We start from the raw sequence: 25010 nt of genomic DNA, 5'->3' as shown, positions 1-25010 counted from the left end.
TCATTTGGCCGCCTTTCCTTCCAGTTCTCTGCTGCCAGTTACTGGAACAAATTGCAAAAATCTCTGAAGTTGGAGACTTTTATCTCCCTCACCAACTTTAAACACCAGCTATCTGAGCAGCTAACTGATCGCTGCAGCTGTACATAGTCCATCTGTAAATAGCCCACCCAATCTACCTACCTCATCCCCAGACTGTTTTTATTTATTTACTTTTCTGCTCTTTTGCACACCAATATATCTTCCTGTACATTACATTTTTTACATTTAAGTCATTTAGCAGACGCTCTTACATGACCATCTGATCATTTCACTCCAGTGTTAATCTGCTAAATTGTAATTATTCGCCTACCTCCTCATGCCTTTTGCACACAATGTATATAGACTTTCTTTTTCCTACTGTGTTATTGACTTGTTAATTGTTTACTCCATGTGTAACTCTGTGTTGTCTGTTCACACTGCTGTGCTTTATCTTGGCCAGGTCGCAGTTGTAAATGAGAACTTGTTCTCAACTAGCCTACCTGGTTAAATAAAGGTGTTCTCAACTAGCCTACCTGGTTAAATAAAGGTGTTCTCAACTGGCCTACCTGGTTAAATAAAGGTGAAATAAAATAAAAATCTTACCAGCCTTACCACACTACCACCCTACCATCTTACCACCCTACCATCTTACCACCTTACCACACTACCACCTTACCACCCTACCACACTACCACCCTACCATCTTACCACCCTACCATCTTACCACACTACCATCTTACCACCCTACCATCCTACCGCACTACCATCCTACCACCTACTACCATCTTACCACCCTACCATCTTACCGCACTACCATCCTACCATCCTACCATCTTACCACCCTACCATCTTACCACACTACCACCCTACCATCTTACCATCCTTACCACTCTACCACCCTACCATCTTACCACCCTACCATCTTACCACCCTACGATCTTACCATCCTTACCATCCTTACCACCCTACCATCTTACCATCTTACCATCCTTACCACCCTACCATCCTTACCACCCTACCATCCTTACCATCCTACCATCTTACCATCCTTACCACACCACCCTATCCTACTACCCTGCACCCTGTCAGGAACATGAAGCACAAGTCCAATGTCCTCTGTGAAGAAGATTTCAGCTCCGGTGTCCATCTGTAGGGTAGAGGTTTATGGGCTCTATCTCCACTATTAGAGGTTTATGGGCTCTATCTCCACAATTAGAGGTTTATGGGCTCTAACTCCAGTATTAGAGGTTTGTGGGCTCTAGCTCCACTATTACAGGTTTATGGGCTCTAGCTCCACTATTACAGGTTTATGGGCTCTAGCTCCACTATTAGAGGTTTATGGGCTCTAGCTCCACTATTAGAGGTTTATGGGCTCTCGCTCCAGTATTAGAGGTTTGTGGGCTCTAACTCCAGTATTAGAGGTTTGTGGGCTCTAACTCCAGTATTAGAGGTTTGTGGGCTCTAACTCCAGTATTAGAGGTTTGTGGGCTCTAACTCCAGTATTAGAGGTTTGTGGGCTCTAACTCCAGTATTAGAGGTTTGTGGGCTCTAACTCCAGTATTAGAGGTTTGTGGGCTCTAACTCCAGTATTAGAGGTTTGTGGGCTCTAACTCCAGTATTAGAGGTTTGTGGGCTCTAACTCCAGTATTAGAGGTTTGTGGGCTCTAGCTCCACTATTAGAGGTTTGTGGGCTCTAGCTCCACTATTAGAGGTTTGTGGGCTCTAGTTCCACCATACATGACAACAACAGCAGGTCTCTCTGTCCTGTAGCCCGAGGACAACAGCAGTAGGTCTGTCTGTCCTGTAGCCCGAGGACAACAGCAGTAGGTCTGTCTGTCCTGTAGCCCGAGGACAACAGCAGTAGGTCTGTCTGTCCTGTAGCCCGAGGACAACAGCAGTAGGTCTGTCTGTCCTGTAGCCCGAGGACAACAGCAGTAGGTCTGTCTGTCCTGTAGCCCGAGGACAACAGCAGTAGGTCTCTCTGTCCTGTACCCTGAGGACAACAGCAGTAGGTATGTCTGTTCTGTAGCCCGAGGACAACAGCAGTAGGTCTCTCTGTCCTGTAGCCCGAGGACAACAGCAGTATGTCTCTCTGTCCTGTAGCCCGAGGACAACAGCAGTAGGTCTGTCTGTCCTGTAGCCCGAGGACAACAGCAGTAGGTCTGTCTGTCCTGTAGCCCGAGGACAACAGCAGTAGGTATGTCTGTCCTGTAGCCCGAGGACAACAGCAGTAGGTCTCTCTGTCCTGTAGCCCGAGGACAACAGCAGTAGGTCTGTCTGTCCTGTAGCCCGAGGACAACAGCAGTAGGTCTCTCTGTCCTGTAGCCCGAGGACAACAGCAGTAGGTCTCTCTGTCCTGTAGCCCGAGGACAACAGCAGTAGGTCTCTCTGTCCTGTAGCCCGAGGACAACAGCAGTAGGTCTCTCTGTCCTGTAGCCCGAGGACTACAGCAGTAGGTCTCTCTGTCCTGTAGCCCGAGGACAACAGCAGTAGGTCTCTCTGTCCTGTAGCCCGAGGACAACAGCAGTAGGTCTGTCTGTCCTGTAGCCCGAGGACAACAGCAGTAGGTCTGTCTGTCCTGTAGCCCGAGGACAACAGCAGTAGGTCTGTCTGTCCTGTAGCCCGAGGACAACAGCAGTAGGTCTGTCTGTCCTGTAGCCCGAGGACAACAGCAGTAGGTCTGTCTGTCCTGTAGCCCGAGGACAACAGCAGTAGGTCTGTCTGTCCTGTAGCCCGAGGACAACAGCAGTAGGTCTGTCTGTCCTGTAGCCCGAGGACAACAGCAGCAGGTCTGTCTGTCCTGTAGCCCGAGGACAACAGCAGTAGGTCTGTCTGTCCTGTAGCCCGAGGACAACAGCAGTAGGTCTCTCTGTCCTGTAGCCTGAGGACAACATCAGTAGGTCTGTCTGTTCTGTAGCCTGAGGACAACAGCAGTAGGTCTGGCAGCTAGCCCCAAATCTTCCTGGGATAGCTTAGCATACTATACTCTGCAAAACATTAGCGGAGCAGTGATGTAGTTAGCATGTAGCCTGCTCTTTTAAATCGAGATGTATTTGTAGGTGTTTGTAGGTGTATTTGTAGATGTATTTGTAGATGTATTTGTAGATGTATTTGTAGATGTATTTGTAGGTGTATTTGTAGATGTATTTGTAGGTGTATTTGTAGATGTATTTGTAGGTGTTTGTAGATGTATTTGTAGGTGTTTGTAGATGTATTTGTAGGTGTGTTTGTAGATGTGTTTGTAGATGTATTTGTAGATGTATTTGTAGATGTATTTGTAGATGTATTTGTAGATGTATTTGTAGGTGTTTGTAGATGTATTTGTAGATGTGTTTGTAGATGTGTTTGTAGATGTGTTTGTAGATGTGTTTGTAGATGTATTTGTAGGTGTTTGTAGATGTATTTGTAGATGTGTTTGTAGATGTATTTGTAGGTGTTTGTAGATGTATTTGTAGATGTGTTTGTAGATGTGTTTGTAGATGTATTTGTAGGTGTATTTGTAGGTGTTTGTAGATGTATTTGTAGGTGTTTGTAGATGTATTTGTAGATGTGTTTGTAGATGTATTTGTAGATGTGTTTGTAGATGTATTTGTAGATGTGTTTGTAGATGTATTTGTAGATGTGTTTGTAGATGTATTTGTAGGTGTTTGTAGATGTGTTTGTAGGTGTATTTGTAGATGTGTTTGTAGATGTATTTGTAGATGTGTTTGTAGATGTGTTTGTAGATGTATTTGTAGATGTATTTGTAGGTGTTTGTAGATGTATTTGTAGGTGTTTGTAGATGTATTTGTAGATGTATTTGTAGATGTATTTGTAGATGTATTTGTAGGTGTTTGTAGATGTATTTGTAGATGTATTTGTAGATGTATTTGTAGATGTGTTTGTAGATGTATTTGTAGGTGTTTGTAGATGTATTTGTAGGTGTGTTTGTAGATGTATTTGTAGATGTGTTTGTAGATGTATTTGTAGATGTGTTTGTAGATGTATTTGTAGGTGTTTGTAGATGTATTTGTAGATGTGTTTGCAGATGTGTTTGTAGATGTATTTGTAGGTGTTTGTAGATGTGTTTGTTTGTAGATGTATTTGTAGGTGTATTTGTAGGTATCCTGCATCGTCACATTTTGAAAAGGGAGATTTGATTTCAAGGTATCATTAATATGATTTTGATAGGCTCAGCATTATGAATTGCACCTGAAAATGCAAGCGCTTTTATATGAGTAAACACATGTCATACTGTACATTGTGTAATAACTTTCCCTCAAAATACTCTTGATTTTCATATGGGTAATCAGCACCTCTCCTTCCCACTGAAATGTTGAAATGCAACATCACACCCTGGGATACTACAGATGTATTAGTCAGTGATTCCCAGATAGACAGTTGAAGTGGGAAGTTTACATACACTTAGGTTGTAGTCATTAAAACTCTTTTTTTTTTCAACCACTCCACATTTACATTTAAGTCATTTAGCAGACGCTCTTATCCAGAGCGACTTACAAATTGGTGCATACACCTTATGACATCCAGTGGAACAGCCACTTGCATCTAAATCTTTTTTTTTTTTGGGGGGGTGAGAAGGATTACTTACCCTTACTTACCCTATCCTAGGTATTCCTTGAAGAGGTGGGGTTTCAGGTGTCTCCGGAAGGTGGTGATTGACTCCGCTGTCCTGGCGTCGTGAGGGGAGTTTGTTCCACCATTGGGGGCCAGAGCAGCGAACAGTTTTGACTGGGCTGAGCGGGAACTGTACTTCCTCAGTGGTAGGGAGGCGAGCAGGCCAGAGGTGGATGAACGCAGTGCCCTTGTTTGGGTGTAGGGCCTGATCAGAGCCTGGAGTTACTGAGGTGCCGTTCCCCTCACAGCTCCGTAGGCAAGCACCATGGTCTTGTAGCGGATGCGAGCTTCAACTGGAAGCCAGTGGAGAGAGCGGAGGAGCGGGGTGACGTGAGAGAACTTGGGAAGGTTGAACACCAGACGGGCTGCAGCGTTCTGGATGAGTTGTAGGGGTTTAATGGCACAGGCAGGGAGCCCAGCCAACAGCGAGTTGCAGTAATCAAGACGGGAGATGACAAGTGCCTGGATTAGGACCTGCGCCGCTTCCTGTGTGAGGCAGGGTCGTACTCTGCGGATGTTGTAGAGCATGAACCTACAGGAACGGGACACCGCCTTGATGTTAGTTGAGAACGTCAGGGTGTTGTCCAGGATCACGCCAAGGTTCTTAGCGCTCTGGGAGGAGGACACAATGGAGTTGTCAACCGTGATGGCGAGATCATGGAACGGGCAGTCCTTCCCCGGGAGGAAGAGGAGCTCCGTCTTGCTGAGGTTCAGCTTGAGGTGGTGATCCGTCATCCACACTGATATGTCTGCCAGACATGCAGAGATGCGATTCGCCACCTGGTCATCAGAAGGGGAAAGGAGAAGATTAATTGTGTGTCGTCTGCATAGCAATGATAGGAGAGACCATGTGAGGTTATGACAGAGCCAAGTGACTTGGTGTATAGCGAGAATAAGAGAGGGCCTAGAACAGAGCCCTGGGGGACACCAGTGGTGAGAGCGCGTGGTGAGGAGACAGATTCTCGCCACGCCACCTGGTAGGAGCGACCTGTCAGGTAGGACGCAATCCAAGCGTGGGCCGCGCCGGAGATGCCCAACTCGGAGAGGGTGGAGAGGAGGATCTGATGGTTCACAGTATCGAAGGCAGCCGATAGGTCTAGAAGGATGAGAGCAGAGGAGAGAGAGTTAGCTTTAGCAGTGCGGAGCGCCTCCGTGATACAGAGAAGAGCAGTCTCAGTTGAATGACTAGTCTTGAAACCTGACTGATTTGGATCAAGAAGGTCATTCTGAGAGAGATAGCGGTAGAGCTGGCCAAGGACGGCACGCTCAAGAGTTTTGGAGAGAAAGAGAGAAGGGATACTGGTCTGTAGTTGTTGACATCGGAGGGATCGAGTGTAGGTTTTTTTTTCAGAAGGGGTGCAACTCTCGCTCTCTTGAAGACGGGAGGGACGTAGCCAGCGGTCAGGGATGCGTTGATGAGCGAGGTGAGGTAAGGAGAAGGTCTCCGGAAATGGTCTGGAGAAGAGAGGAGGGGATAGGGTCAAGCGGGCAGGTTGTTGGGCGGCCGGCCGTCACAAGACGCGAGATTTCATCTGGAGAGAGAGGGGAGAAAGAGGTCAGAGCATAGGGTAGGGCAGTGTGAGCAGAACCAGCGGTGTCGTTTGACTTAGCAAGCGAGGATCGGATGTCGTCGACCTTCTTTTCAAAATGGTTGACGAAGTCATCTGCAGAGAGGGAGGAGGGGGAGGATTCAGGAGGGAGGAGAAGGTGGCAAAGAGCTTCCTAGGGTTAGAGGCAGATGCTTGGAATTTAGAATGGTAGAAAGTGGCTTTAGCAGCAGAGACAGAGGAGGAAAATGTAGAGAGGAGGGAGTGAAAGGATGCCAGGTCCGCAGGGGCGAGTTTTCCTCCATTTCCGCTCGGCTGCCCGGAGCCCTGTTCTGTGAGCTCGCAAGGAGTCGTCGAGCCACGGAGCGGGAGGGAGGACCGAGCCGGCCTGGAGGATAGGGGACATAGGGAGTCAAAGGATGCAGTAAGGGAGGAGAGGAGGGTTGAGGAGGCAGAATCAGGAGATAGGTTGGAGAAAGTTTGAGCAGAGGGAAGAGATGATAGGATGGAAGAGGAGAGAGTAGCGGGGAGAGAGAGCGAAGGTTGGGACGGCGCGATACCATCCGAGTAGGGGCAGTGTGGGAAGTGTTGGATGAGAGCGAGAGGGAAAAGGATACAAGGTAGTGGTCGGAGACTTGGAGGGGAGTTGCAATGAGGTTAGTGGAAGAACAGCATCTAGTAAAGATGAGGTCAAGCGTATTGCCTGCCTTGTGAGTAGGGGGAAGGTGAGAGGGTGAGGTCAAAAGGGAGAGGAGTGGAAAGAAGGAGGCAGAGAGGAATGAGTCAAAGGTAGACGTGGGGAGGTTAAAGTCGCCCAGAACTGTGAGAGGTGAGCCGTCCTCAGGAAAGGAGCTTATCAAGGCATCAAGCTCATTGATGAACTCTCCGAGGGAACCTGGAGGGCGATAAATGATAAGGATGTTAAGCTTGAAAGGGCTGGTAACTGTGACAGCATGGAATTCAAAGGAGGCGATAGACAGATGGGTAAGGGAGAAAGAGAGAAAGACCACTTGGGAGAGATGAGGATCCCGGTGCCACCACCCCGCTGACCAGAAGCTCTCGGGGTGTGCGAGAACACGTGGGCGGACGAGGAGAGATCAGTAGGAGTAGCAGTGTTATCTGTGGTGATCCATGTTTCCGTCAGTGCCAAGAAGTCAAGGGACTGGAGGGAGGCATAGGCTGAGATGAACTCTGCCTTGTTGGCCGCAGATCGGCAGTTCCAGAGGCTACCGGAGACCTGGAACTCCACGTGGGTCGTACGCGCTGGGACCACCAGATTAGGGTGGTCGCGGCCACGCGGTGTGGAGCGTTTGTATGGTCTGTGCAGAGAGGAGAGAACAGGGATAGACAGACACATAGTTGACAGGCTACAGAAAAGGCTACGCTAATGCAAGGAGATTGGAATGACAAGTGGACTACACGTCTCGAATGTTCAGAAAGTTAAGCTTACGTAGCAAGAGTCTTATTGACTAAAATGATTAAAATGATACAGTACTGCTAAAGTAGGCTAGCTGGCAGTGGCTGCGTTGTTGACACTACACTAATCAAGTCGTTCCGTTGAGTGTAATAGTTTCTACAGTGCTGCTAATCGGGGGCTAGCTGGCTAGCTAGCAGTGTTGTTTACGTTACGTTGCGTTAAAAGAACGACAATAGCTGGCTAGCTAACCTAGGAAATCGCTCTAGACTACACAATTATCTTTGAAACAAAGACGGCTATGTAGCTAGCTACGATCAAACAAATCAAACCGTTGTACTGTAATGAAATGAATATTCTTGTTAACAAACTATAGTTTTGGCAAGTCGGTTAGGACATCTACTTTGTTCATGACACAAGTAATTTTTCCAACAATTGTTTACAGACAGATTATTTCACTTATAATTCTCTGTATCACAATTCCAGGGTGGGTGGGGTTACGTTACAGGGTGGGTGGGGTTACGTTACAGGGTGGGTGGGGTTACGTTGCAGTGTGTGGGTGGGGTTACGTTACAGGGTGGGTGGGGTTACGTTACAGGGTGGGTGGGGTTACGTTACAGGGTGGGTGGGGTTACGTTACAGGGTGGGGGGTTACGTTACAGGGTGGGGGGTTACGTTACAGGGTGGGTGGGGTTACGTTACAGGGTGGGTGGGGTTACGTTACAGGGTGGGTGGGGTTACGTTACAGGGTGGGTGGGGTTACGTTACAGAGTGGGGGGTTACGTTACAGGGTGGGGGGTTACGTTACAGGGTGGGGGGTTACGTTACAGGGTGGGGGGTTACGTTACAGGGTGGGTGGGGTTACGTTACAGGGTGGGTGGGGTTACGTTACAGGGTGGGTGGGGTTACGTTACAGGGTGGGTGGGGTTACGTTACAGGGTGGGTGGGGTTACGTTACAGAGTGGGTGGGGTTACGTTGCAGAGTGGGTGGGGCTACGTTACAGTGTGGGTGGGGTTACGTTACCGGGTGGGTGGGGTTACGTTACCGGGTGGGTGGGGTTACGTTACCGGGTGGGTGGGGCTACGTTACAGCGTGGGTGGGGCTACGTTACAGCGTGGGTGGGGTTACGTTACCGGGTGGGGGGTTTACGTTACAGGGTGGGGGGTTACGTTACAGAGTGGGGGGTTGCGTTACAGAGTGGGGGGTACGTTACAGAGTGGGGGGGGTTACGTTACAGGGTGGGTTGTGTTACGTTACAGGGTGGGTGGGGTTACGTTACAGGGTGGGTGGGGTTACGTTTCAGCGTGGGTGGGGTTACGTTTCAGAGTGGGTGGGGTTACGTTACAGAGTGGGTGGGGTTACGTTACAGAGTGGGTGGGGTTAAGTTTCAGCGTGGGTGGGGTTACATTACAGAGTGGGTGGGGTTACGTTACCGAGTGGGTGGGGTTACGTTACCGAGTGGGTGGGGTTACGTTACAGTGGGTGGGGTTACATTACCGAGTGGGTGGGGTTACATTACAGAGTGGGTGGGGTTACATTACAGCGTGGGTGGGGTTACGTTTCCCTCCTTCCTTCCCTCCTTCCTTCCCTCCTTCCTTCCTTCCCTCCTTCCTTCCTTCCCTCCTTCCTTCCTTCCCTCCTTCCTTCCCTCCTTCCTTCCCTCCTTCCCTCCTTCCTTCCCTCCTTCCTTCCCTCCTTCCTTCCCTCCTTCCTTCCCTCCTTCCTTCCCTCCTTCCTTCCCTCCTTCCTTCCCTCCTTCCTTCCCTCCTTCCTTCCTTCCTTCCTTCCCTCCTTCCTTCCTTCCTTCCTTCCCTCCTTCCTTCCTTCCCTCCTTCCTTCCTTCCTTCCCTCCTTCCTTCCTTCCTTCCCTCCTTCCTTCCTTCCTTCCTTCCCTCCTTCCTTCCTTCCTTCCCTCCTTCCTTCCTTCCCTCCTTCCTTCCTTCCTTCCTTCCTTCCTTCCTTCCCTCCTTCCTTCCCTCCTTCCTTCCCTCCTTCCTTCCCTCTCTCCTTCCCTCTCTCCTTCCCTCTCTCCTTCCCTCTCTCCTTCCCTCCCTCCTTCCCTCCTTCCTTCCCTCCTTCCTTCCCTCCTTCCTTCCCTCTCTCCTTCCCTCTCTCCTTCCCTCTCTCCTTCCTTCCCTCCTTCCTTCCCTTCCCTCCTTCCTTCCCTCCTTCCTTCCCTCCTTCCTTCCCTCCTTCCTTCCCTTCCTTCCTTCCCTTCCCTCCTTCCTTCCCTCTCTCCTTCCCTTCCCTCCTTCCTTCCCTCCTTCCTTCCCTCCTTCCTTCCCTCCTTCCTTCCCTCCTTCCTTCCCTCCTTCCTTCCCTTCCCTCCTTCCCTCCTTCCTTCCCTCCTTCCTTCCCTCCTTCCTTCCCTCCTTCCTTCCCTCTCTCCTTCCCTCCTTCCTTCCCTCTCTCCTTCCCTTCCTTCCTTCCCTCCTTCCTTCCCTCTATCCTTCCCTCCTTCCTTCCCTCCTTCCTTCCCTCTCTCTCTCCTTCCCTCCTTCCTTCCCTCTCTCTCTCCTTCCCTCCTTCCTTCCCTCTGTCCGTCCCTCTGTCCTTCCCTCTGTCCGTCCCTCTGTCCGTCCCTCTGTCCGTCCCTCTCTCCTTCCCTCTCTTATAGAGAAAACACACCAGACTGTTCAACAGTAATAAGCAGCGGGTGTCCACTGTGTTAGTAACCTCTTGCTGGGTGTTGGCGAGAAGCGGCAATTCAAATGAGTCTTCTAGAAATGAACAGAAAATGACGGATAATGTTCTTTGGTCAGAGGCAGTGGGTCAACCAACTACTGTTTTTAACAGCTTGTCAATGCGGTCTGTTATCTCTCTTGCTCTCTCACCCCTCTCTCTCTCTCACCTCTCTCGCTCTCTCTCTCGCTCTCCCCTCTCGCTCTCTCTCTTCCTCTCCCCTCCCTCCTCTCTTCCTCTCCCTCCCTCCTCTCTTCCTCTCCCCTCCCTCCTCTCTTCCTCTCCCCTCCCTCCTCTCTTCCTCTCCCCTCTTCCTCTCCCCTCCCTCCTCTCTTCCTCTCCCCTCCCTCCTCTCTTCCTCTCCCCTCCCTCCTCTCTTCCTCTCCCCTTCCTCCTCTCTTCCTCTCTCCTCTCTTCCTCTCCCCTCTCTTCCTCTCCCCTCCCTCCTCTCTTCCTCTCCCCTCCCTCCTCTCTTCCTCTCCCCTCCCTCCTCTCTTCCTCTCCCCTCCCTCCTCTCTTCCTCTCTCCCCTCCCTCCTCTCTTCCTCTCTCCCCTCCCTCCTCTCTCTCCTCTCCCCTCCCTCCTCTCTTCCTCTCTTCCCTCCCTCCTCTCTTCCTCTCTTCCCTCCCTCCCCTCTCTCTCCTCTCCCCTCCCTCCTCTCTTCCTCTCTCCCCTCCCTCCTCTCTCTCCTCTCTCTTCCTCCTCTCTCTCTCCTCTCTCTTCCTCCTCTCTTCCTCTCCCCTCCCTCCTCTCTTCCTCTCCCCTCCCTCCTCTCTTCCTCTCCCCTCCCTCCTCTCTTCCTCTCTTCCCTCCCTCCTCTCTTCCTCCCTCCTCTCTCCCTCTCTTCCCTCCCTCCTCTCTCTCCTCTCCCCTCCCTCCTCTCTTCCTCTCTCCCCTCCCTCCTCTCTCTCCTCTCTCTTCCTCCTCTCTCTTCCTCCTCTCTCTCCTCTCTCTTCCTCCTCTCTTCCTCTCCCCTCCCTCCTCTCTTCCTCTCCCCTCCCTCCTCTCTTCCTCTCCCCTCCCTCCTCTCTTCCTCTCTTCCCTCCCTCCTCTCTTCCTCTCTTCCCTCCCTCCCTCCTCTCTCCCTCTCCCCCTCCCTCTCTCTCCTCTCTCCCCTCCCTCCTCTCTCTCCTCTCTCTTCCTCCTCTCTCTCCTCTCTCTTCCTCCTCTCTCTCCCTCTCCCCTCCCTCCTCTCTCCTCTCCCCTTCCCTCCTCTCTCCTCTCCCTTCCCTCCTCTCTCCTCTCCCCTCCCTCCTCTCTTCCCTCTCTTCCTCCCTCCTCTCTTCCTCTCTCCCCTCCCTCCTCTCTTCCCCTCCCTCCTCTCTTCCTCTCCCTCCTCTCTTCCTCTCCCTCCTCTCTTCCTCTCCCTCCTCTCTTCCTCCTCTCTCTCCTCTCCTCTCCCCTCCCTCCTCTCTTCCTCTCCCCTCCCTCCTCTCTTCCTCTCCCCTCCCTCCTCTCTTCCTCTCTCCCCTCCCTCCTCTCTTCCTCTCTCCCCTCCCTCCTCTCTTACCCTCCCTCCTCTCTTCCTCTCCCTCCTCTCTTTCCTCTCTCTTCCTCCTCTCTCTCCTCTCTCTTCCTCCTCTCTCTCCTCTCCCCTCCCTCCTCTCTTCCTCTCCCCTCCCTCCTCTCTTCCTCTCCCCTCCCTCCTCTCTTCCTCTCTCCCCTCCCTCCTCTCTTCCTCTCTCCCCTCCCTCCTCTCTTCCTCTCTCCCCTCCCTCCTCTCTCTCCTCTCTCTTCCTCCTCTCTCTCCTCTCTCTTCCTCCTCTCTCTCGTCTCTCTTCCTCTCTTCCCTCCCTCCTCTCTCCCCTCCCTCCTCTCTTCCTCTCTCTTCCCTCCCTCCTCTCTTCCTCTTCCCTCCCTCCTCTCTTCCCTCCCTCCTCTCTTCCTCTCCCCTCCCTCCTCTCTCTCCTCTCTCTTCCTCCTCTCTCTCCTCTCCCCTCCTTCCTCTCCCCTCCCTCCTCTCTCCCCTCCCTCCTCTCTTCCTCTCCCCTCCCTCCTCTCTCCCCTCCCTCCTCTCTTCCTCTCCCCTCCCTCCTCTCTCCCCTCCCTCCTCTCTTCCTCTCCCCTCCCTCCTCTCTCCCCTCCCCCTCTCTTCCTCTCCCCTCCCTCCTCTCTCCCCTCCCTCCTCTCTCCCCTCCCTCCTCTCTTCCTCTCCCCTCCCTCCTCTCTCCCCTCCCTCCTCTCTTCCTCTCCCCTCCCTCCTCTCTCCCCTCCCTCCTCTCTTCCCTCCCTTCCCTCCTCTCTCCCCTCCCTCCTCTCTCCCCCCTCCTCCTCTCTCTTCCCCTCCCTCCTCTCTTCCTCTCCCTCCCCTCTTCCTCTCCCTCCTCTCTTCCTCTTCCTCCCCTCTTCCTCTTCCTCCTCTCTCTCCTCTCCCCTCCCTCCTCTCTTCCTCTCCCCTCCCCCCTCTCTTCCTCTCCCCTCCCTCCTCTCTTCCTCTCTCCCCTCCCTCCTCTCTTCCTCTCTCCCCTCCCTCCTCTCTTACCCTCCCTCCTCTCTTCCTCTCCCTCCTCTCTTCCCCTCCCTCCTCTCTCTCCTCTCTCTTCCTCCTCTCTCTCCTCTCCCCTCCCTCCTCTCTTCCTCTCCCCTCCCTCCTCTCTTCCTCTCTCCCCTCCCTCCCTCCTCTCTCTCCTCTCTCTTCCTCCTCTCTCTCTCCTCTCTCTTCCTCCTCTCTCTCCTCTCTCTTCCTCTCTTCCCTCCCTCCTCTCTCCCCTCCCTCCTCTCTTCCTCTCTCTTCCCTCCCTCCTCTCTTCCTCTTCCCTCCCTCCTCTCTTCCCTCCCTCCTCTCTTCCTCTCCCCTCCCTCCTCTCTCTCCTCTCTCTTCCTCCTCTCTCTCCTCTCCCCTCCCTCCTCTCTTCCTCTCCCCTCCCTCCTCTCTCCCCTCCCTCCTCTCTTCCTCTCCCCTCCCTCCTCTCCCCTCCCTCCTCTCTTCCTCTCCCCTCCCTCCCTCTCCCTCCCTCCTCTCTTCCCTCCCCTCCCCCTCTCTTCTTCCTCTCCCCTCCCTCCTCTCTCCCCTCCCTCCTCTCTCCCCTCCCTCCTCTCTTCCTCTCCCCTCCCTCCTCTCTCCCCTCCCTCCTCTCTTCCTCTCCCCTCCCTCCTCTCTCCCCTCCCTCCTCTCTTCCCTCCCCTCCCTCCTCCTCTCCCTCCCTCTTCCCTCCCCTCCCTCTCTTCCCTCCCCTCCCTCCTCTCTTCCCTCCCCTCCCTCCTCTCTTCCCTCCCTCCTCTCTTCCTCTCTCCCTCCCCTCCCTCCTCTCTTCCTCCCTCCTCTCTTCCTCTCTCCTCTCCCCTCTCTCCTCTCTTCCATCTCTTCCTCTCTCCTCTCCCCTCCCTCCTCTCTTCCCTCCCTCCTCTCTTCCTCCCTCCTCTCTCCCCTCCCTCCTCTCTCCCCTCTCTTCCTCTCTCTTCCCTCCCTCCTCTCTTCCCTCCCTCTCTCAGGTCCAGAGTTTCCGTGAGCAGCTGACGGAGGCAGCCCAGAAGGCCCACCTGAAGCAGCCCGTCCCTGGGAAGGCCAACGGAGTCCTGGTGCTGAACCAGCCCCTGCTCATCGAGTCCTACGTGGGTCTGATGTCCTTCATCGGGAACCAGAACAAGCTGGGATACTGCCTGGCACGGGGAAACATTGGCTTTTAAACAATGCTTTAGCTACATTACTACTTGATTACTTAATCATAGTTTGTAGTTGTGGCCTAGTTACAGATATGAAGTATCATTATAAATATTTTTAATCTGGTGTCTGGTCATTCCTTATAGTCCGCTCTCTGATTTTAACTAAGCTTTAACTAGACTACAATTTCTACTTAATTTCTTTTTGTTTCTTTGTTTGCAATCATTTTTGCCTATTTACAGATTTGAAGTAGTTTTTATCATTTAATAGTTGGAAGGATATGTTTTGATGCTAATTTAAAATGTATTTTCAGACATTGAAAATGTTTGGGGTTTGTTAGTTTACTTTTCTGTACCTTTTAGTAGAAAAGTGTTAATGTCTAAATGTCGTTCTGTCATCCTGATCCCTTTTGGGTTCATTTCCTACGTAGTTACTGTGCCAAATGTGTTCCTGCCGTCCCAGAGTTTATCAAATTTATACAATACCGTGACTCTCTTCTACAGCTCATCGGACTTTACCGTTCTCTAACTTAATTACTTAGCTCAATGTACAAACAGCCAGTAACATCCACATTTCACCAGATCCTTTGGCTGGATGATTGATTCCCTTGGTATTCCAGGAGCTTTACATTTGACCTCTTCACTGATGCTATAATAATTCGCCACTGTTTGCGATGGGAGTTTCTCCCCTTCGTGGTCCTTTGGTTGTGTCCCAAATTGGCACCCTAATCCCTAGAGTAGTGCACTACTTAGAGATTAGGTAGTGCACTACTTATGGAATAGAATGAGATTTTGGACACGAACAAGATATGATCCTGTGTCATTCTCTTACTGGAACAAGAGGGTGTGTTTGTCAGCTCTGTTTTAAAGGTGTATAGTGTGTTTATTACAGGGAGTACGGTGCTGGTAATGTCCTCCTAATTTATGCGTATATACCATGTGTCCTGCTGCCGTGCTTGTATCTATAGCACTGGGCCCATGTCAGACTATAACCAGCCAGCCGGTCCTATCCTGTCCTGGTGAATGAGGCACATCCTATCCTGTCCTGGTGAATGAGGCCCATCCTGTCCTGTCCTGGTAAACGAGGCACATCCTGTCCTGGTAAATGAGGCCCATCCTGTCCTGGTAAACGAGGCACATCCTGTCCTGTCCTGGTAAATGAGGCCCATCCTGTCCTGGTAAACGAGGCACATCCTGTCCTGTCCTGGTAAACGAGGCACATCCTGTCCTGGTAAATGATCCTGGCCCATCCTGTCCTGTCCTGGTAATTGAGGCCCATCCTGTCCTGTCCTGGTAATGAGGCCCATCCTATCCTGTCCTGGTAAATGAGGCCCATCCTGTCCTGGTAAATTGAGGCCCATCCTATCCTGTCCTGGTAATTGAGGCCCATCCTATCCTGTCCTGGTAAATGAGGCCTGTCCTGTCCTGGTAATTGAGGCCCATCCTGTCCTGGTAAATGAGGCCCATCCTATCCTGTCCTGGTAAATGAGGCCCATCCTGTCCTGTCCCATCCTGTCCTGTAATTGAGGCCCATCCTATCCTGTCCTGGTAAATGAGGCCCATCCTGTCCTGGTAATTGAGGCCCATCCTATCCTGTCCTGGTAAATGAGGCACATCCTGAGGCACATCCTGTCCTGGTAAATGAGGCACATCCTATCCTGGTAAATGAGGCACATCCTGTCCTGGTAAATGAGGCACATCCTGTCCTGGCCTGTCCTAAATCGAGGCACATTTTGTCCTGGTAAAGGCCCATCCTATCCCTGAGGCACATCCTGTCCTGGTAAATGAGGCACATCCTATCCTATCCTGAGCCTGTCCTAGTTAATCAGGCCCATCCTATCCTGAGCCTGTCCTAGTTAATCAGGCACATCCTATCCTGAGCCTGTCCTAGTTAATCAGGCCCATCCTATCCTGAGCCTGTCCTAGTTAATCAGGCCCATCCTATCCTGAGCCTGTCCTAGTTAATCAGGCCCATCCTATCCCTGTCCTGGTTAATGAGGCCCATCCTACCCTGAGCCTGTCCTAGTTAATCAGGCCCATCCTATCCTGAGCCTGTCCTAGTTAATCAGGCCCATCCTATCCTGAGCCTGTCCTAGTTAATCAGGCCCATCCTATCCTGAGCCTGTCCTAGTTAATCAGGCCCATCCTATCCCCTGAGCCTGTCCTAGTTAATCAGGCCCATCCTATCCTGAGCCTGTCCTAGTTAATCAGGCCCATCCTATCCTGAGCCTGTCCTAGTTAATCAGGCCCATCCTATCCTGAGCCTGTCCTAGTTAATCAGGCCCATCCTATCCTGAGCCTGTCCTAGTTAATCAGGCCCATCCTATCCTGAGCCTGTCCTAGTTAATCAGGCCCATCCTATCCCTGAGCCTGTCCTAGTTAATCAGGCCCATCCTATCCCTGAGCCTGTCCCAGTTAATGAGGCCCATTGTGTTTTGTTGTGTTTCACTACCTGTTGAATATCAATACCAAAGGTGCTGGGTATCTGTTAAATCAGTAACTTTCAGTGAAAATCCACTTTTAATCCAATATGTACTTTTTTGCGGCAATATGTACTTTTGGGCTGACCCAGTTAAATATGCATAGAAATGTGAGTTATAGATCTGTCGTTCTCATTGAAAGCAAATCTAAGAAGCAGTAGATGTGTTCTATATTTGCTTTTTCTGAGCTCTGTTTCTAAGTAAATAAATTTGAGTCTTTCGGTTTTGTACACCAACCTCATACTGCTGAAATACAATATTTTTGTTATGGAAAAGATATTACACAGTACAATGACTCTCTAAACTATACTTTCTTATTTTGTCACAAACTGAAATTAGGCCCAATGCTTACTAACAGGGATGTAAACAAATGTGTAAAAATTGGAGGCCCTTTTGTAGCATGAAAAGCCTGGTATCTTTTTAGTTCAGCTCATGAAACATGGGACCAACACTTTACATGTTGCGTTTATACTTTTAATCAGGATATAATTGCCAGGGAGAATCTCAATTGCAATCCTCCCATCCTATCTCCTCAGCTCCTTCTCAAAATCAATTGGAGGAAAGGTCAGAGGGGGACCTCTGGCCTCATCCAATGGGTTTTGAGAAGAGGAGAAAGGACGTGAGGAGTATGCAATTAAGGTTCTTCCCTGGTTTATTTTCAGTAGACAATACAATATGTTTTCTTGCATTGTTCACCAGACTATAGGTTATTGTCAGGTCATTCTTGTCTCTTCACCAAACCTGCTGGGTTTCACTCCTACTCTGTCTAGAGTACATATCCTCAACAAAAATACAAAGTGTAAAGTGTTGGTCCCATGTTTCATGAGCTGAAATAAGAGATCCCACAAATGTGTTTACATCCCAGTTAGTGAGCATTTCTCCTTTGCCAAGATAATCCATCCACCTGACAGGTGTGGCATATCAAGAAGCTGATTAAATAGTATGATCATTTCACAGGTGCACCTTGTGCTGGGGACAATAAAAGGCCACTTTAAAATGTTCAGTTTGTCACACAACACAATGCCACAAATGTCTCAAGTTTTGAGAGAGTGGACAATTGGCATGCTGACTGCAGGAATGTTCACCAGAATTATTGCCAGAGAATTGAATGTTAATTTCTCTACCATAAGCCACCTCCAACGTTGTTTTAGAGAATTTGGCAGTACGTCCAAGCGACCTGAACCACAGACCATGTGTAACCACGCCAGCCCAGGACCTCCACATCTGGCTTCTTCACCTGTAGGATCGTCTGAGACCAGCCACCCGGACAGCTGATAAAACTGTGGGTTTTGCACAACCGAAGAATTTCTGCACAAGCTGTCAGAAACCGTCTCAAGGAAGCTCATCTGCTCGTCGTCCTCACCAGACTCTTTCCCTGACTGCAGTTTGGCGTCGTAACCGACGTCAGTTGGCAAATGTTCACCGTTCGATGGCCACTGGCCTTGGAGAAGTGTGCTCTTCACGGATGATGCCGGATTCAACTGTACCGGGCAGATGGCAGACTTGTATATGGCGTCGTGTGGGCTGATAGTTGATTTGTGTTAGTTGATGTCAGCGTTGCCAGGGGGCCCCATGGTGGTGGTTGGGGTTATGGTATTGGATACATAAACTGCCCATATGCCAATTACACAATTTGCATTTTATCGATGGTGCTTTGGATGCACGGAGATACAAGTGATGAGATCTTGAGGCCCATTGTCGTGCCGTTCATCCACCGCCATCAATTGTAACTTGAATCTTAGAAATTGTTGCATTTTGCATTTCTCTATTTGTTCATTTGTAGGAGTTCTTACAACCAAGTTGAAGAATCTACTCGTTGTGTTCTTCGGTCATGTGATACTGTACCTTATGTCTCCTGTGGAATTGCCCCCCTCTCCTCCACATTCACAGAAATAACACAATGGCTGACTGAATTTACACCAACACTATAGGTTACACTTGAACTACACCAGTACAAGAGAGAAATTCTTGTCACTCTACCCCTGAACTACACTGTACAAGAGGAGAAATTACTGTACACTCTACCCACTGAACTGCCCAGCACAGACCACAATACAACCCTTCTCCTTCACTATACTACACAGGACAGACAACACTATAACCCATGTTTCCTTCAGCTGAAATAGGACAGACAACATTATGTTTCTCCTTCACTATACTACCAGGACATAGAACATTATAACTTCCCTTCACTGCCAGGACAGACAATCCCCTCTCCTTCACTATACTGACAGGACAGAGGCATATAACCCTTCTGATTCACTAATAGGACAGACAACATTATAACCCCTTCTCCTTCACTACACAGGACAGACAACACTATAACCCCCTCCTTCACTATACTAAAGGACAGACAACACGATAACCCTTCTCCTTCACTATACTACACAGGACAGACAAATGATAACCCTTCAAGTTTCACTACACAGGACAGACAATTATAACCCTTCTCCTTCACTACACACAGGAATGTTCAACACTATAACCCCTTCTCCCACTACACAGGACAGACAACATTATAACCCTTCTCCTTCACTACACTACACAGGACAGAGAACTTATAACGTTCTCCTTCACTACACAGGACAGACAACATTATAACCTTCTCCTTCACTACACTGAACAGGACAGACCATGTATAACCCCTTCTCCTTCACTACACAGGACAGACAACATTATAACCCCTTCTCCTTCACTGTACAGGACAGACAACAGATAACCCTTCTCCTTCGACACAGGACAGACAACATTATAACCTTTCTCCTTCACACACAGGACAGAGAAGATTATAACCCCTCTCCTTCACTACACAAGACAGACAACACTATAACCTCTTCTCCTTCACTACACAGGACAGACAACACTATAACCCCTTCTCCTTCACTACACAGGACAGACAACATTATAACCCTTCTCCTTCACTATACTACGCAGGACAGAGAACATTATAACCCCTTCTCCTTCACTACACAGGACAGACAACATTATAACCCTGTCCTTCACTACGGGCAGATGGACAGACAACATTATATGGCTCGTTCACTACACAGGACAGACAACATTTAACCCTTCTCCTTCACTACGTTGACAGACAACATTATAACCCCATGGTCCTTCACTGGGGACAACATTATAACCCCTTCTCCTTCACTACACAGGACTGCAACACTATAACCCCTGACAACATTATAACCCTTCTCCTTCACTATACTACACAGGACAGAGAACATTATAACCCCTTCTCCTTCACTACACAGGACAGACAACATTATAACCCTTCTCGTTCACTACACTACACAGGACAGACAACATTATAACCCTTCTCCTTCGCTAACAGGACAGACATTTAACCTTTCTCCTTCACTACACAGGACAGAAGATTATAACCCCTTCCTTCACTACCAAGACAGACAACATTATAACCCTTCTCCTTCTTCGGTCATGACAATACTATACCTTCTGTCTCTACAGGACAGACAACATTATAACCCCTTCTCCTTCACTACACAGGACAGACAACATTATAACCCTTCTCCTTCACTACACTACACAGGACAGACAACACTATAACCCCTTCTCCTTCAACACCGGTACGACAACATGTACACTCTACCCACTACACAGGACAGACAACATTAACCCCTTCTCCTTCACTACATAGGACAGACAACATTATAACCCCTTCTCCTTCACTGATACTACACAGGACAGACAACACTATAACCCCTTCTCCTTCACTATACTACACAGGACAGACAACATTATAACCCTTCTCCTTCACTACACAGGACAGACAACAATATAACCCCTTCTCCTTCACTATACTACACAGGACAGACAACACTATAACCCTTCTCCTTCACTATACACAGGACAGACAACATTATAACCCTTCTCCTTCACTACACTACACAGGACAGACAACACTATAACCCCTTCTCCTTCACTACACAGGACAGACAACATTAAACCCTTCTCCTTCACTACACAGGACAGACAACATTAAACCCTTCTCCTTCACTACACAGGACAGACAACATTATAACCCCTTCACTACACAGGACAGACAACATTATAACCCTTCTCCTTCACTACACTACACAGGACAGAGAACATTATAACCCCTTCTCCTTCACTACACAGGACAGACAACATTATAACCCCTTCTCCTTCACTACACAGGACAGAGAACACTATAACCCTTCTCCTTCACTACACAGGACAGACAACATTATAACCCCTTCTCCTTCACTACACAGGACAGACAACATTATAACCCCTTCTCCTTCACTACACTATAACCCTTCTCCTTCACTACACAGGACAGAGAACATTATAACCCCTTCTCCACTGAGAATAATCTAATCAAGAAATTAGGGGTCTATATTCAGTATATGTTAATTGATTTCATGTTTGCACTTTCCTTTCTGTCACCAACATGAGGTTATAAACAGAAACCATTATACAGCTGCCACTGTTAATCAAAGGACATCCACTCTTCAAGGCCGTATCAAAAGATCCCCTGCAGCTTGTCCCATTTTAGATTCATATGGAGTTATAATTCAAGTCTGGGTAGAACGTTTATCTTCTTTGTAAAAAATAATTATAATAATAATAAACAATAATAGCACCAGTGGCTTCACATCCATAATAAACAAGTTGAACATGTCTTACATTTTCTACATAGCTAATGATTTCCTGGGAAGAATCTAGGGTGTGTTCTGTCAGCTCTCGAACATCCTACATATATCGGGAGGACAGGAGAGGTTGGAGGTTCTCCAAGGCTGTGTCCCAAATGGTACCTTATTCTCTATATAGTGCACTACTTTTGACCAGAGCCCTATTCTCTATATAGTGCACTACTTTAGACCAGAGCCCTATTCCCTATATAGTGCACTATATTATATGCACCTATATAGTGCACTTTAGACTTCTGGTCTAAAGTAGTGCACTATATAGGGAATAGGGCTCTGGTCTATAGTAGTGCACTATGGAGGGAATAGGGCTCTGGTCTATAGTAGTGCACTATATAGGGAATAGGGCTCTGGCCTAAAGTAGTGCACTATATAGGGAATAGAGCTCTGGTCTATAGTAGTGCACTATATAGGGAATAGGGTTCCATTTGGGGTGCAAACCCCCTAAGTGTCCTGTTTCCCTCAGAGTTCAGATCACTGTGTTGCTTCAGACACAGAGCTGCCTGATGGAGGAGGGGGATAAATAACATCTCTATCATCGCCTGAGAGATATCTTGTATATCTTCTGGCCCACACACATTCCCACACACACACACACACACACACACACAACATGCACATACACAAGTTGCAAGTTTCTATTGTAACGTACACTAGTACAGTGAAATGCCTTTCTTGTTGTCCTGAACAGGCAGTGGCTCGGGGGGTTGTTGTCCTTGATGATCTCTTTGGCCTTCCTGTGACATCGGGTGGTGTAGGTGTCCTGGAGGGCAGGTAGTTTGCCCCCGGTGATGCGTTGTGCAGAGCGCACCACCCTCTGGGTAGCCCTGCGGTTGTGGGCGGTGCAGTTGCCATACCAGGCAGTGATACAGCCCGACAGGATGCTCTCAATTGTGCATCTGTAAAAGTTTGAGTTTTCGATGACAAGCCACATTTTTTTTCAGCCTCCTGAGGTTGAAGAGGCACTATTGCGCCTTCTTCACGATGCTGTCTGTGTGGGTGGACCATTTCATTTTGTCTGTGATATGTACACGAGGAACTTAACTTTCCACCTTCTCAGGATAGGGAGGTGCTTCCTTTGCTGTTTCCTGAAGTCCACGATCATCTCTTTTGTTTTGCTGAGTTTATTTTCCTGACACCACACTCCAAGAGCCCTCACCTCCTCCCTGTAGGCCGTCTCGTCGTTGTTGGTAATCAAGCCTACTACTGTTGTGTCATCTGCAAACTTGATGATTGAGTTGGAGGCGTGCATGGCCACGCAGTCGTAGGTGAACAGGGAGTACAGGAGAGGGCTGAGAATTCCCCCTTCTGGGGCCCCAGTGTTGAGGATCAGCGGGGTGGAGATGTTGTTACCTACTCTCACCACCTGGGGGCGGCCCGTCAGGAAGTCCAGGACCCAATTGCACAGGGCGGGGTTGAGACCCAGGGCCTCAAGCTTAAAGATGAGTTTGGAGGGAACTGTGGTGTTGAAGGCTATAGTCAATGAACAGCATTCTTACATATAGTGGGGCAAAAATGTATTTAGTCATTTTGCAAATAAATTCAATAAAAATCCTACAATGTGATTTTCTGGATTCTTTTTCTCATTTTGTCTGTCATAGTTGAAGTGGACCTATGATGAAAATTACAGGCCTCTCATCTTTTAAGTGGGAGAACTTACACAATTGGTGGCTGACTAAATACTTTTTTGCCCCACTGTAGGTATTCTTCTTATCAGATGGGACAGGGCCGTGTGCAGTGTGATGGCGATGCATCGTCTGTGGACCTGTTGAGGCGGTGTGCAAACTGCAGTGGGTCGGTGGACAAGTAGGGGTGGAGGAGATATTATCCTTAACGAGACTCTCAAAGCACTTTATGATGACAGTGAGTGCTACGGGCGATTTAGTCATTTAGTTCAGTTACCTTTTGCTTTCTTTGGTACAGGATCAATGGTGGCCCTTATTGAAGCATGTGGGGACAGCAGACTGGGATAGGGATTGATTTGATAGCCTGAAAATTGGGTCGGAATTACACAAGAGCCCAGGGCAGTCGAAGTTGAAGACAGAATTTAAACCTTTAACTCTGATCTGGTTCACAGACAGGACAGGGAGAGGGTCACAGACAGACAGGCCAGGGAGAGGGTCACAGACAGACAGGACAGGGAGAGGGTCACAGACAGACAGGACAGGGAGAGGGTCATAGACAGACAGGACAGGGAGAGGGTCACAGACAGACAGGACAGGGAGGGGTCATAGACAGACAGGACAGGGAGAGGGTCACAGACAGACAGGACAGGAGGGGTCACAGACAGACAGGATAGGGAGGAGGGTCACAGACAGACAGGACAGGGAGAGGGTCACAGACAGACAGACAGGACAGGGAGAGGGTCACAGACAGACAGAAAGGACAGGGTCACGACAGACAGGACAGGGAGAGGGTCACAGACAGACAGGACAGGGAGAGGGTCATAGACAGACAGGACAGGGAGAGGGTCACAGACAGACAGACAGGACAGGGAGAGGGTCACAGACAGACAGGACAGGGAGAGGGTCACAGACAGACAGGACAGGGAGAGGGTCATAGACAGACAGGACAGGGAGAGGGTCACAGACAGACAGGACAGGGAGAGGGTCACAGACAGACAGGACAGGGAGAGGGTCACAGACAGACAGGATAGGGAGAGGGTCAGGACAGGACAGGAGAGGGTCACAGACAGACAGGGACAGGGAGAGGGTCACAGACAGACAGACAGGACAGGGAGAGGGTCACAGACAGACAGGACAGGAGAGGGTCACAGACAGACAGGACAGGGAGAGGGTCATAGAAGACAGGACAGGGAGAGGGTCACAGACAGACAGACAGGACAGGGAGAGGGTCACAGACAGACAGACAGGCCAGGGAGAGGGTCACAGACAGACAGGCCAGACAGACAGACAGACAGACAGACAGGACAGGGAGAGGGTCACAGGCAGACAGGACAGGGAGAGGGTCATGACAGACAGGACAGGGAGAGGGTCACAGACAGACAGGACAGGGAGAGGGGTCACAGACAGACAGACAGACAGGACAGGGAGAGGGTCACAGACAGACAGGACAGGACACAGACAGACAGGACAGGGGAGAGAGTCACAGACAGACAGGACAGGGAGAGGGTCCCAGACAGACAGGACAGGGAGAGGGTCACAGACAGACAGGACAGGGAGAGAGTCACAGACAGACAGGACAGGGAGAGGGTCCCAGACAGACAGGACAGGGAGAGAGTCACAGACAGACAGGACAGGGAGAGGGTCCCCGACAGGGACAGGGAGAGGGTCACAGACAGACAGGACAGGGAGAGGGTCACAGACAGACAGGACAGGGAGAGGGTCACAGACAGACAGGACAGGGAGAGAGTCACAGACAGACAGGACAGGGAGAGGGTCCCAGACAGACAGGACAGGGAGAGAGTCACAGACAGACAGGACAGGAGAGGGTCCCAGACAGACAGGACAGGAGAGAGGGTCACAGACAGACAGGACAGGGAGAGGGTCACAGACAGACAGACAGGACAGGGAGCGGGTCCTGGACACACAGGACAGGGAGAGGGTCCCAGAACACACAGGACAGGGAGAGGGTAGAATATAATAAATGCTTCTGGACAAGTCTTGTTGGTTGGCAACCAGCATTCCATGGACAGGTGCAGCATGTTTACCGAACAAACAGGCCAGGCATGCAGATGGATGGGAGAAAAATGTACATGGAGGCTGGAGATAACATGACCCGTGAAAAACAGCTTACCATCCTAACCGACATACTATCTATCTTTGTGTGTGTGTGTGTGTGTGTGTGTGTGTGTGTGTGTGTGTGTGTCCGGTCTAGGGGCTATGACTAGCTCTGAAGGTGTTACTGGGAGGGATACGCGAGCTGCGTGCCAAACCAGGATCGCTAGTGTCTCCAAGAATGTGTCTTATGTTACTCTGATGCCCCCGACCATCCCACTGA

At 49.8% G+C, this 25010-nt stretch overlaps 1 protein-coding gene and 1 long non-coding RNA gene across 5 annotated transcripts in view; both read left to right on the top strand.

Moving 5' to 3' along the window:
- LOC127920437 (tumor protein p63-regulated gene 1-like protein) overlaps positions 1 to 14003 on the top strand; it is an 80212-nt gene extending 66209 nt beyond the window's left edge. Inside the window, exon 6 of the mRNA XM_052504518.1 lies at positions 13709 to 14003. Coding sequence (XP_052360478.1) covers positions 13709 to 13903 — 195 coding nt within the window. The 3' untranslated portion in view covers positions 13904 to 14003. The remainder of the gene's footprint in view (positions 1 to 13708) is intronic.
- Positions 885 to 4422, top strand: LOC127920438 (uncharacterized). Of its 4 annotated transcripts, none has more exons than XR_008106293.1 (4): positions 885 to 1178; positions 1237 to 1993; positions 2142 to 2215; positions 2549 to 3679. It is a non-coding gene; the product is annotated as an uncharacterized LOC127920438 (long non-coding RNA). The 4 variants fall into 4 exon arrangements; XR_008106291.1 differs by adding an exon at positions 4120 to 4422 and having other exon boundaries at positions 893 to 1993; positions 2549 to 3451; XR_008106292.1 differs by having other exon boundaries at positions 926 to 1993; positions 2549 to 2770; positions 2808 to 3680.
- Positions 14004 to 25010: the final 11007 nt, after the last annotated feature.

Source organism: Oncorhynchus keta, unplaced genomic scaffold, assembly GCF_023373465.1.
Source record: "Oncorhynchus keta strain PuntledgeMale-10-30-2019 unplaced genomic scaffold, Oket_V2 Un_contig_1954_pilon_pilon, whole genome shotgun sequence".
NCBI lineage: Eukaryota > Metazoa > Chordata > Actinopteri > Salmoniformes > Salmonidae > Oncorhynchus > Oncorhynchus keta.
This window is presented reverse-complemented; position numbering and strand designations above follow the sequence as displayed.